We start from the raw sequence: 13,498 nt of genomic DNA on the forward strand, positions 1-13,498 counted from the left end.
GCCCTCCTCTTTCGCATTTGCTTTTTGCGGATGACTCAATATTTTTTCTGGATGGCAAGCTAATGGAATGCCAGAACTTGGCGATAATCCTAAACCAATCTTGCTATGCCTCGGGTCAAGAGATTAACTTGAACAAATCGGGTATCTTTATGGGGCCGAACTGTCCCCAACAGCTTCAAGAAAGCCTAGCTTCTGCGCTACGAGTTCCAATTATGAGGAAAACGGGGCAGTATTTGGGTATTCCATCCGATCGGGGCGGAACGAAGAAACAGATGTTTTCTTGGATCAATGCGCGAGTAGATATGAAGCTTGAAGGGTGGAAGGAGAACTTGTTTTCAAAGGCTGGAAAGGAAACTCTCATTAAATCAGTGGTACAGGCAATCCCCCAATATGCCATGTCGATATTCAAAATTCCAATATCGATCCGTAAGTCCATCGAGAGAAGAATAGCCCACTTTTGGTGGAAGAATAGTGAAACAAAAGCTGGTCCGCATTGGCGCAAGTGGGAGCTCTTGAAATCTAGAAAAGATCACGGAGGATTAGGGTTCAGAGATATGGCTTCATTTGACAAAGCCCTATTGGGAAAACAGGCCTGGCGACCGATTCAAGATCAAAACTCCCTATGGAGTAAGGTTATTAAAGGCATGTATTTCCCAAATAGAAGCTTTCTAAAGGCAGAGAGAGGTACAAGACCTTCCTGGGGGTGGCTCGGCCTTCTACATGGCAAAGAGATTATAGCAGAATCACTACGTTGGTCCATTGGTACAGGTGAAGTTGTCAATATCAGAGAGGATTGTTGGCTGCGTAGGGGAATCATTGGGGGTCCGGCAAATAGATTGGATCCGGTGAAAGTATCGGATCTTATTCTCAAAGAAAAAGCAGAGTGGGATGTTGAAACAATCAAAAGCCTATTCGATGCCGAAATTGCCACAGATATCCTAGCTATCCCTTTGAGCCCTATACCCCGGGAGGACAAAATGAAATGGACGGAAAACGCAAGGGGGGAATTCTCCGTCAAGAGTGCCTATAATTCCATAAGAAAAAGAGAGTCAGAACAGAGCAAGTCTCTGACGTCCACCTCCTTTCAGCCTTCAAAGGGACTATGGAACGGGATCCGGAAGGCTAACATCCCCGCTAAAATACGGATCTTCCTTTGGAACACCGCCCGTAATGCCCTACCAACCGGAGAAAACCTCTTCCGACGAAATATAATTCCCCACCCACTCGTCCCTATATGCAGTAACCAACCCGAAACAGCAGAACATATATTCCTATACTGTCCGTGGACGTAACGTATCTGGAGAAGTCTCAATTTATGGCGCCGATTCTCTCGGACACACCGTATGGATGCGTGGATCCAAGAAATTTTAGAAGACCCCCCCTGTCCTATTACGATGGAGTTGATCGCCGTCACCCTCTAGGGTATCTGGAAGTCAAGAAATAACTTAGTTTTTCGAGGTGAAATACCACGCGTAGTTACTTTAATTGATGAAGCGGAAGCTTTACTTGAAAGCTATAGCAGATGGAGCTCTAAAGATCGAAACTTGATAAAGACAGAGACACGCACACCTACCCGTTGGGTTCCGCCCAAAGCCTCGTAGTTGAAGTTGAATGTCGATGCTTCGGTAGGTGAAGCCGAACTAGAAGGAACAATTGCAGGAGTTCTCGGGGATTCCAATGGGTCTTTGTTTGATGGCTTTTCCACGAAAATCCCATCCCGTGCAGCGTCGGTTGCTGAAGCGCGAGCCCTGGTTGAAGGGTTGAAGATGCTAGAAGATAAGGAAGAGATCTGCAAAAAGCAGATTCGTGTAACAGTGGAGTCCGACTCCCTAGATCTAGTTCGTGCGGTCAACAGGGAGATGGAAGCAAGCTGGGAAGCAGAAGCTCTCATTTTTCAAGCCCAACAAATCTTAGCCCGTCTCCACCACATATCTGTGGCCCATTGCAAGAGAACAGCGAACCAAGTTGCTGATTGGGTCTCAAAGACGCACCGTCGATTTGGTATTCCGACCCATTGGTGCTCTTCCCCACCTCAACCCTTATGGGATTTATTATGTGTTGATGCTCCTCGTTTAGCCTCTTATGTACGAGACTCTATTTAGTAGCAATGCCAGTCTTTTTCCGACCAAAAAAAAAAAAAGAATAAGAGTCCAATTTGGCTCGGATTTCGTATATTGGAGACATATATCAACAATATAACCATTTATATTAAGATGCAAATGTACTACCGCAAATTATTGAACTTGTCGACATATCTTGCCAATAAGAGTCCATTTTTAGCTCCGAAACACGGGCTTATCGTCCTCTTGGAGACAACACCGGAAAGCTTTGCTCGTTCCAGAAGAAGTTGGTCGGATCGGACGCCGTCTTCACTTTCACCAATCTCCTAAAATTGCTCTTGAAATATTTCAAACCCCAGACACTTGCTTGAGCATAACTAGCATTAATGTTATAGTTCCTCCCCAAGTCAAGATCCCTATAATTCATATAAGCTGTTCTTGGAAAATTTGAAACATAAGGTGCCATATAATGATACAGCTCTCTCATCCAGTTAATTTGCTGGCTGCTTTCCTCTTCACTGTCCCAAGTAACCATGTACTGAATTTGGTACATGTTCCCTCTCCGGTGTGGGAAAGGGGTCTCCGATTCGGAGATCAGGCTCATTAGCCCACCGTAAGGTGTTAAAATCAGGTAAGATGACTCGTCTTCGATAAGCTTATTCCATAGACCTTGCAAAGCGGTTTCCGAAATGGGCTTCATCACGTAGTCGGATTTCGCCTTGAAGAAGGATTTGGACGATTGAGTCCGGTTGAGCAAGACTCCAAGAGATTCGTCTTGAGAATATCCCGCAAAATAAAGGACGGATTGTATCCAACTCATCTCCGTGCAGCTTTCGCGTTTCAAACCCAACTCGGGAAAGCTTTCCCGGATTAAAGGCAGGAGTTTGTCAATCTTGCCGAGGTACAAACCCCCGAATGAGATGCTGATTGTGTTGTTCGCCAAACCTGAAGATGGAGTGACAACTCCTATTACAGCATGGAGAAAGATGTCTTCCTGAAGCTTGTGTGCAACATTTTGCCACTTGTGCAAGATCATAGTTCCATTTTCTTCAATGGTCTTTCTTGCTTCAAAGACAGTAACGGTTGGAGGGACAGGAACCAGCATAATTTTCCATGCAAAGATCACACCAAAGCTTGCTCCTCCACCTCCTCTAATAGCCCAAAAAAGATCTTCACCCATCGATTTCCGGTCCAAAATCTTTCCATTAACATCGATGAATTTGGCATTGATCACGTTGTCGGATGCTAGACCGTACTTTCGAAATATCGTGCCAAACCCGCCCCCGCTAACATGTCCTCCAACTCCAACAGTGGGACAACTACCAGCTGGGAATCCCAAAACCTTGCTCTTTTGAGAAATTGCATAGTACACTTCTCCTAATGTTGCTCCACCCTCCACCCATGCACTCTCTTTCTCTACGTCCACCTCGACCGACCTCATGTTCCTGAGATCGACTATGATGAAGGGGATTCGGGATACGTAGGAGAGGCCCTCGTAGTTGTGGCCCCCACTCCGCACCTGCACGTGCACACCCTGCTTCCGGGAGCATACTATGGCTGCTCGTATCTGAAGTGGATGGATTGGGGTCACAATGAGTTGTGGTTTTGGTAAGGAAGTGTTCAAGAATCGGAGGTTTTGAATGGAAGACTGCAAGAGAGAGATATAAGTTGGATCGTTTCTTGTTGCAATGGTTTTGGAAGTGGAGTTGGATTGGAGGGAATGAAGGGAAAAGCATTGGAGAAAGGCGACTTGATCAAAGCTTGAAGCCACATAGCAAAATGAAAGGAAGATGATGGAAATTAATGGAATATTATCTGCCATTGAAAACCCAGTGAAAAATAACGAGAGGGTGGCTTAATATATAATGTAGGAATGAGCTGTAAATTACGCGTATGAGTTGTAATTAGCTAAATTAAAAATTATACCTTTTAAGAGTCTTTCCTTCTTTTATATATGGGTGTGTGTGTGTCATTGTAACAGTTATAGAAGAAGATATACATAAAATTGAAGAATAATGTTTTTTCCTCTAAAACTCTCTGTGCTAACATATAAAGGGGCAACCAAATTATAGTTGAGAGGAAACCACCATAGAGAAGTGATGCAGGAGAATCAAGGCTGATGAGGAGACGTCATTTAAGATGTAGTGCTTCTCAATATGAGTGCTAGTTTTTTGTCCTAGCTACTCTATAATAAGAGGTGCTTCTCTATCATAAGATTCGGATTTGTGAGCTGATAATATACGAGAATTCCTCTCTTTTTTTTAATTGGTCAGAAGAGAATTCCTCGAGTGAGCGAATTTTTTTGGTTCTTTATCCAATTCACAGTGGCGATGAACCTTAAAATCTTTTGGTTCTTTGGCCAATTCATCTCGTGATAAACCTTAAAGGTGTTTATCCTTGACTGGTGGATTACTCTTTTATGTCTGGGTGGTGAACTCTTCTATCCCAAAGTTCTTTCTTCCGCAAACACATCAAACATTGTCGTCCAATCAAACACATTTATCATTCTCACCCAATCTCACCACGCATTAAGGAACACAATTCAATTTCTTTTCTTTTACAAACCAATTCATGGTTAGTTGTACAAGGTGGTATGAAGAATCGAATCCTTCTTATGTGCCTCATTCACGGACGCATGCCCTTGTTCTTTGAACTGATAAGCCTACCCCCATGTGGTTTTCGTCCAAGTTATGAATCGACTTTAGCCCATACCGAATGATGACAAATCCAAAGTTTGAAGACTTCTATTTTTTCCGAGGTTTGAATATGAAAGGAGAATATTGTTTGTTATAGCATTTCTCAGGTGGTATTTTGGCCTTATTCTCTCGGGGAATATTATGGGGTAGATCTCAATGGCTCCTACGGACAGCTTGTGACCTCTCGTATGTCGTGAGAAGAGAAAGAAAATGTTCCAAGTCTGTTTTCTGATAGTTTGACGTAGCTTGCACAGGGAATCCATCTTACAGCTTGAAGAAAAGCCGAAGAAATAGGGTTCCTAGAGATCGCTAATCTTTAGTCTTTAAAGATTAGTTTTGACATCTTATTCATGTTTCATGAGCCAAATCACAATGAACATGCAGCTTTCTTAGGACGGATTTGCATTGTAGCATTTATGTTTTAATGGTAAAAACGCCTTCAATGTAAAAAAAGAAAAGAAAAAAAAGAAAAAAAAGACACTCGCCTAAGTAACCTTAAAATGGAAAACCTACAAGCCAGAACTAGTTAATTGAATGTGATGTACAAAAACATGATCCCTTTTCATGGGGGAAACTGCCCAATAAGTCTTAAACCTCAGCATAAAATTTCTGTAACGACCCCAGGACCTTTCCCCTTATTTACCTATTTATAACTTTCCATAACCCCTTTTTTTTTTTTTCTGCCAGCCTTTATTTTTAACGGTGAGCGTATTGAAACAGTAGACATAGCAACCTTTATATATAAATACACATAATTTTACATATGCATCAATATATCTTACATCATCATATAGCCTCCCATTTACTTTTTATAAATAGAATACGAATGCGATTAAATACTCGTTCTCACATTTCATCTCTCCCAGCTACTATCATCCATATCTTCAAAACTCCACATCGATAGCATTGGTCGGGTAGTATGCATATGAGTGGACCGGCCGAACAGAGGAGCTCAAGGTGGTTCCATCAATTTCCTGAAAAATAAAAGGATGAGCGAGCAACCCAGTAAATGAAATTACTAGGCCTAAGGTAGGAATGGTAGCTTTATACTCAACGGATATGGAGATCGAAATCCACGCCCTCCGACCACGTCCAAATGTTATGCCCTCGGTCTCTAACCACGCCCAAATCAAACCTCTGAGATTGAAATCCCCACCAAGACAACATCAAACCTCCGAGGTTGAAATCTATGAGCTCAAAGCACGCGTGAGAAGGAAGCTCCCTCAACCTTCATTTCACATCTTTCCTCTTCATCTCTCGAGCTCCGTACCATCGCGGTTGCTGCATCTTCGATCCCACTTTGCCGTGATTTGCTTCGAATGAGTTCTAAGGTAGACACCCATTTTTCTTCTCTCTCTCTCTCTCTCTCTCTCTATATATATATATATATATATATTTCTGGATTCGTCTGCCAATATGTTTTGATCTCTCTGTTTCTCTTTGGTCCCCATTTTGCCGTACAAACAAGTGAACATGTAGAAGGCTTCTTGAGTATTTACCTTGGTGAGATGCGATTGCGAACACGATCGGCCAAAAGATAGAGCAAGAGAGGGAGGCGAGAGATGAGACCGCGAGATGAACTAAGGGAGTGGCATCGAGAGAGTTTTGCAGAGCGAGAGGGATTTTAGGGTACCGCTTCTTTGAGCCCTCTCTTCTTACTCAACTTTTATTGTTGGAACAAATGGACTTGGGTAGAAGTAATGGAATGGCTAGACTAAGAATCATTGGGAGTCGTCAAAAGTCCCGGGGAAGGTCAATTCTGTCAATTCTTTTCCTAACCGATTAAGACTTGTTGCTTGAGGAACTTTCTATCTATTCTTTCCCTAACTGCTTAAGACTTTTTGCTTGAAGAACTTTCTATCAATTCTTTCCCTAACTCTTCGCGGCTTCAATTCTTGTTTGCAAAGAGGTTTGTTGAGTAAATTGGATATTGTTCTTTAGCTGGTTAGTGTTGGCTTTGGCATTATGCGGCGGGGATTAAAGAAGAGGAACCCGATTGGTATTTAGCTCGTAGCTGTCAATGCAATTTCTAGATTGGTATTTGGTGGATTTTGAGGTGATTATGTTAGACTTCAAACGAAAATTGAGGCTAATTATCAATGTCATGGGCAATCCTTGAAGACATTTACTTGTCCACTTCTCTTGCCAGCTATCTTGATAGTAGGTTTTCCCCTTGGTTAATTGGGCATTTTCATGAATTTTGATATCATTTAGTTACTAACTTTGTTTATGCTATTTGTTAAAAATTACTGCAATTTACAAATGGTTTTGAGACTTCAATCTTTTTTGTTTGATTTTGTATGATGGTAGTGCATATCTATGTCTAGGCTATATAATGATATATAGAGTAATGGTTTAGACCCATTTGGTTTTGAATGGGAGGTCTATCTCTGTTTATTGCGTGGTGCTATAGAGGCTTCAAAGGGAGAGTTAGTGACAACGTTGTACGTGTTTGCAATGGAAAATTAATATTGAAAATCCAACCTAATCAAATCCAAAGAGAATTCAAATCGAATATTGCAATTATCTATATCGCGAAGTTTCCTAAAATTGAAAACTGTCCGAAAACTTATCTAAACAACTCTGAAACGCGAAAATACGACATACGTCACAGCATAGTTGTGTGTATTGATCAGAATGCCGTTTCACTTCAGCCAACCAAATTTGAACGCAATTCGCACTTGCTAGCCCCAATCAATGAATTAGTGGCGGAATCACCATGATTTCTACCGATCACGTTTTTTCAAGAAATCACATGCCGGTTGTTCTACATTAGTTAATTAATGGGAAGGTAGGATTTCAATTGGTTTGTGTTGGTTTTGTTTTGTTGTTTGAACAAGTTGTTCATATGTTGATGGCATGGTTTTTCTTTCCTCTTTCGATTTAAGGCTTGAACTGAACTTTATGTATAATCATGTTCATCATGGTTTCGATTGGTTTCTTACTATCTAGTATCTAGAGCTCAGTTGGATTTTTTTTAGCCATTTATTAATTTTTGTGAAGGTAGAACTTGCAAGTAATCTTGCCTCTGGGTTCGTCTGTTCTCTTGTCTGGATTCTAAATTATGAAAAGAACAAAAGATTTTTAAGATGTTTCAAGTATTTTTCTGGGAATATGTAAGGTCTTTCCAGCTCCATTTGTTTGTGTTTTTGTTATGCAAAACACATGAGACCGCAAATCCATGTTCGCCAACAAGACAGTTGTTGAATTTCGTAATTACCATCCTCGGCGGCTGAATTGGGTTTCAATGTAATATAGTTTCTTCCTTTAGTTTAGAACTCTCTAGATTCTATTGCCCGATGTGCTATTTTCTTGAGATGTTCCTTATGTTCAAATGAAGACAATCTCTATCCATGATGCTTTACAATGTGTGGCAGTCATTTGATTTGTCATGTATATGCTCCCCTTTATTTTTCATGGAATCTAATGGGGACAAGATTTCAATAAGTTTCTTCAATGCTGGAGATTGCTATTTATCAAAGGCAATAGCAAGTTTATTTCATTTTCTCAAGTTTCTCACTAGCTCTCCTAAACAAAATGGTAAGCTTCATGATGTACGTCATTATGTGTCCCCACTACATGTTCTTATTTTTGCCAATATTTGTCTAACCTTCCTACTTGTCAGTATAAATGTGGAGGTCACATGCGTGGTGTAGTTTCACAAGGAAGACTAGCCCCTTCCCCTTCCCCTTCCCTGTGACTGTCCGATTTTCCTGTCATTTCGAGATCTTTGACCGTAAGATATCCGTTGAAGTATTTCAGTTATATCTCACTCGGATCTGATCAATTGCGAGTTAACTAACCGAAGGGGAAAGGCTAACGCGTGACGAGATACGTGGACCTAGGAAATTCAATTCGAAAACGGCATTTTGACCATAAGTTTGGATTGGACGACGCCTAGTCGGGAATGAAAATCAGTGAAAAATGGATTTTCGGACGAAGGGTGTGAAAATACGATTTTGCCCCTGGAGCTTCGACCCTATTTTTATTAATCGGACAAGGGAATTATTGTCATTTGATTATTCCTTTTATATAAGCTGAAATTGGAGGGGCAAAATTGGAAGGAAAGTGTGATATTATGTGTATAATGCCAAATGTCATTAATCCATGGAGCTCAATTAATGAGCTTGACACCTAAGAGGATTTGGATGAGAATGAGCCATCTTCTTCTTCTACCTTCTGGATACTCACGTGCAAGAGCAGAACAGCACCACCATCACCTCCATTTTCTCCTTCCTTCACTCTCTCATGCACAGGAACAGTTTGCCCGACCAGTTCTGATCGCCAACTTCCCGGCCGTCCAACCTTTCAACCGTCGACAACCAGCCAGTGAGCCTCCTACCACTGCGAAGATTAACCTGTTGTAGAACTTTTCCAGGTGGAAGTACACCGTTTGAGCCACTGTGGAATTTAGGGCAGCCAATCTCCCGCGAGTCGCTGGAAACTGACTCAACCGGAGGTAGGCTGCTGTTGGTATTTCATTGGACCACCAAACGGACGAATTTTGAGCTCAAATTTTGGTGAAGTTTAGTAGACATGTAGGTGATGTTGCTGTAAATTTTTGGGCGAAAAAGAATGATATCTTGACCCTAAACCACTGTTGTGTTCAAAGGAGCAGAAACTGTCCAATAGCGGATCAGAAGGAATTAGTGCCAAACGAAGACCAACCGGTGTCGCCTTGAGCCAAAATTTTCGGTGAGGCCCCTTAATACATAGAACTTGGTGTTAGCAAGGATATTGATGGATAAATTGAAGGATTAGGTTGAGTTGTGGACTGTTTGAGCTGGATTGAAACAGAACAGGGGGTACCCTGTTTCGGTTCTGTTCTTACTGAGTTAGAGGGGCCTGTTTGTGGTGGAATTGAGATTTAATTTGATCCTTGAGGCATGTTAGGGTGTGGAGTGATATGTTGAGGAAGTGTGTGATCGATGATTTGGTGTTTAGGCGAAGGAATATTGATGAATTGATTGATTTTCTCTAGGCTGCTTGCTGCCCTTTTCTGAAATTGTGGGAGCCGAGGTGTTTAAGGGCTAAGAAAGAAGTGTTTTGCTGATCAAGCTTAAGGTAAGAAAGTTCTTATACCTTGGCTAGAACAATTGGGTTCAATTGGGTGAATACGATGAAGATTGTGCAAATTTTGGTGAGTTACGGTGATGTTGTTTGATATATGATTTCGTGTTGTGCCAATTGCTTAAAGACTCATTGAATAGCCTTGATATGTATTGATTGCCTCTTGTTTGTTGAAAATTCATGTTCTCGCATGTCTTTTATTGTTAGCTCTATGTATGAGCTATATTTGAACTTGAAGTCATGATTATGATGAATTGCTGGCATGCTTGAGAAATTGTGGTACCCCGATGCGTAAAGACGCGGGGTGGAAATGACCAACGTCCCGATGCATAAATGACGCGGGACGGAAATTATGATGTATCGACACGGGCCTAAGATGATTTTGAAAACCCGAGGCGTTTTATGTGGGTTTTATCAATGAGATGGTCTGATGCGTAAGTACGCGGACCTAGCCTAAGGCGTTTCACACGCGGGCTTGAATCAAATGAAGGTGGAAAGAAAGGAAGGCGTGACTTGGTTTCATTATATGCACCTGTCTTAAGTAAGTGATGAGATGTATTGCCATGATTGAGTAATTGATATTTATCGTTATACATGTACTTTGTATGGTTGTTGTATGCATCACGCTATCGTGCATATTGAGCTTATGTTGCTTTTACCTGAATGAACTGTCGGTCTAACCTAGGGGTAGAACTTGCCTTACCGAGATGTAAATCTCACCCCGTCGTGGGACCTTTTTTTTTCAAATCCTAGAAATTGAAGATGTTGCCTGTCCGACTAGGTGAACCCCAAGAAATGACTAGGTATATTGAGGAGTTTCCTGAAGGAGGAGATGTAATATATGATAGAAGGACGACCATAATTTGGGTAGATGAGCCTGAAGCATCTTATAAGCCTCATAGGTTCGAGGCATGGTTCCGTAGAGTAAACGGAGTTGTATCTGAACAGTTAAGGCCCCAAGATGTGCCGGAAGGGGTTGTACCTTCTTGGTGCCACCCTACCAGGGATGAGATAGAAGTTGAAGCGCCCAATGTAGGTTCAAGGAATATACCTAAAAAAGAACCGGTGAGAGAGGAGAATATATAAGTAATAGAGATTTCGGATTCAGAGGATGACGAGATGGACGAGGATTCAATCGAAGTGCGGTTGGAGTCTTTCTCTGAGTATGATCCTGGCGAGGACCCGAGTCAAGCCGAGGATACTAGTACTTTCTAGAGTCTCTGTTGTTGGTTGACTTTGATGCTACTTTTTGTTGGAGACGATGTTAGGTTAGGGCTTGGTGGTTTCATTTTTGGTTTGCCGTCTTGTCTCCTTGACCTCGGTTGTGTATATTGTTAGTTTTTTTTGATATCGTATGTATGGACCTGTATTTATTTATTTGTTTGTTTTTTTTTTTATGGATAAAGTCTTTTAGTTTCCCCGCATCTCATTAAGTGGATGTTTTGAGACGATGGACTGGAGTTGGGTTTATTTTCTTTCGCTTTTCGCTTGCACGTTTCATTTCATTCGCCGTACATGAAGAGCATCCTGGGATAGTACTTACGGCATGTTATGGATGTACGTGCTCGTAAGGAAAGCGGGGCGTTACATTCCCCTTCCCTAAACCCTCAACAACTACATGCTGATGGACAACATGGACACATTGGCCCTTCCTCTATCCCTCAAGAACATATTAGGGAACAACTTGGACACATACGAACCGAATCTCCTTTAGTTCCATCTCCTTCGGTTCCGCATTCCATGCAACACTCGAATGATGAGGGAGGTGAAGAAGATAGCCGATTCATCATATGCCCATATGGAGATTAGTGAGTACTTTTTTTTTTTTTTTTTAGTATATGTAATATTTAGGGTCATCCCTTCGTTTGGATTTTAGATATAGACGTCAACTGAATTGTCCATGTTGCAAATTATCCGTATGCATTTACTTACTTCTCCTTTTCATTTCATTGTTTCATTGTCCATAGCGTTCTAACCTGTTTGCGGATTCACGGATGCTACATAAGTTGTGAGGCAACTTAATAAAATAGTGAATAACTATTGGAGGGGGCCATGGATTAGTTACTGCATCATGCCAAAACAAGTAAAGGATTTGTGATGGAATGAGTTCAAGATAAGTTTGGTCTTCTATTTTCCCACAAACTAAGTTCGATGTAAATGAAGTCAATTGTTTTTCTATTGATTACAGCGGAAGTTCAGCTGGGATGAAATGGAAGAGGATGAAGTTAAAAGAATTTTTAAGAAAAAAGCTGGTGATCACATACAAAATGTGATGAATAAAGCAAAGAGAAATCAAGTGAAGCCACATTTTATTATTGGTGATGATTGGACAGAAATAAAGAGCATTTGGGAAAGTGAAAAGAATATGCAAAGGAGTGAATAGAACAAGAAGAATCGAGTTTCCAGTTCTAGTGAAAGGTCTATGACATCTGCTGGGGGCTCTATCAACATTGGAGAGCATAGAAAAAGAATGGTAAGTCTGTTTAACATGTTGTAAGTTAATTTAATTCAATTATTCATTTATGTTTCAATTTTGTAGGCAGATGAATTGGGAACGGAACCGACATATACAGCTACATTTGAACGTACATTTCAAAAGAAAGATAAGACATGGACTCGCGACCGAGCAAAAGCTATTAAGGTATGTAAGGTTATACTTTTGACTTTACGGAAACCGAAATGAAAACCATGAGTGCTTTCAATATTTATGGTAGTTATATATATGAAGTTATTTTATTTTCATATCTATTTTGTTTATGTAGGAAAAATATGATGAACTTTTAATGAGTACGGCTAGTGGTGGTGATGGTGGGGCTGCGTCTGAGCTAGTAGTTGACAATATGGCATTATGGTTGAAGGACAAGGGTATACACAGCAAAGGCTGCTGCAAGTTCATCCTCCAATGTGGCCGTTTCAAGGATGACACGACTTGAAGAGCAAATGACCCAAGAATTGACCCAACTAAGACATTTACTTATAGAGAAGGACGAAAGAAATAAAAGTGGTCAAAAAACAAATGTCATAGAAGGATGAGGAAATCAAAGTGGTCAATGAGTGACATAAATTTCTGGAGTCTCAAACGCAATTGGTCTTGCGACATCTCAACCTAAATCAAGATCATGTTCCTCTTGTACCTCCGACTAATCAAATAGGTGATGGGCACAACGATGAGCTACACAATGATGATGACATTGCTGCTGATGATAATGATTGTGTCGGTCGAATACTTGGATGAACAGTAATGTTTTAGGGTAACTATGAGACACTCTATATGGTGTGCCTTTTTGTTTTTCCCCTTCCTTTTACAGGAATGTTATTGATTTAACGTAATTCCCTATTTTGAAGTAACTCTATTATTTTGCATGCGGGGTGATTCCTAAAGCTCTCATGCGTACATTTAGATGTCTATGTGACCTTGGATGTATAATGGGGATGACCGTGATATTTGCACTTGGAAACAGTTAGTGGAAATATATATTTGGCAATGTTATTTGAATTCTCCATAGGATCGCGTGTTTGCCTGTTCCCTTTTCTTTTTCAGCTATTTGGCTATCTCTATATGTCACTGTGTGCAACAATTTTAGCCGGATTATTGTTTTGGTGATAATGACTACAAATCTGTTTTGTATCAAGTCAACGATGCAAAATTACCATGCATGAGATGTGAACATA

At 40.9% G+C, this 13,498-nt stretch overlaps 2 protein-coding genes across 2 annotated transcripts in view; one reads left to right on the plus strand and one right to left on the minus strand.

The window, feature by feature from the left end:
- Window positions 1-2,146: 2,146 nt before the first annotated feature.
- LOC125314248 (tetrahydrocannabinolic acid synthase-like) lies at window positions 2,147-3,889 on the minus strand. The gene has a single exon (XM_048276130.1). It carries the CDS (start codon window positions 3,880-3,882, stop codon window positions 2,296-2,298), a length of 1,587 nt encoding a protein of 528 aa, XP_048132087.1. The 5' UTR covers window positions 3,883-3,889; the 3' UTR covers window positions 2,147-2,295.
- An 8,056-nt stretch (window positions 3,890-11,945) lies between these two features.
- LOC115727961 overlaps window positions 11,946-13,498 on the plus strand; it is an 88,164-nt gene continuing 86,611 nt past the window's right edge. Inside the window, exons 1-2 of the mRNA XM_048275613.1 lie at window positions 11,946-12,299; window positions 12,366-12,467. Coding sequence (XP_048131570.1) covers window positions 12,249-12,299; window positions 12,366-12,467 — 153 coding nt within the window. The 5' untranslated portion in view covers window positions 11,946-12,248. The remainder of the gene's footprint in view (window positions 12,300-12,365; window positions 12,468-13,498) is intronic.

The sequence above is a fragment of the Rhodamnia argentea genome, chromosome 3 (genome assembly GCF_020921035.1).
Source record: "Rhodamnia argentea isolate NSW1041297 chromosome 3, ASM2092103v1, whole genome shotgun sequence".
In the NCBI taxonomy this organism is placed as follows: domain Eukaryota; kingdom Viridiplantae; phylum Streptophyta; class Magnoliopsida; order Myrtales; family Myrtaceae; genus Rhodamnia; species Rhodamnia argentea.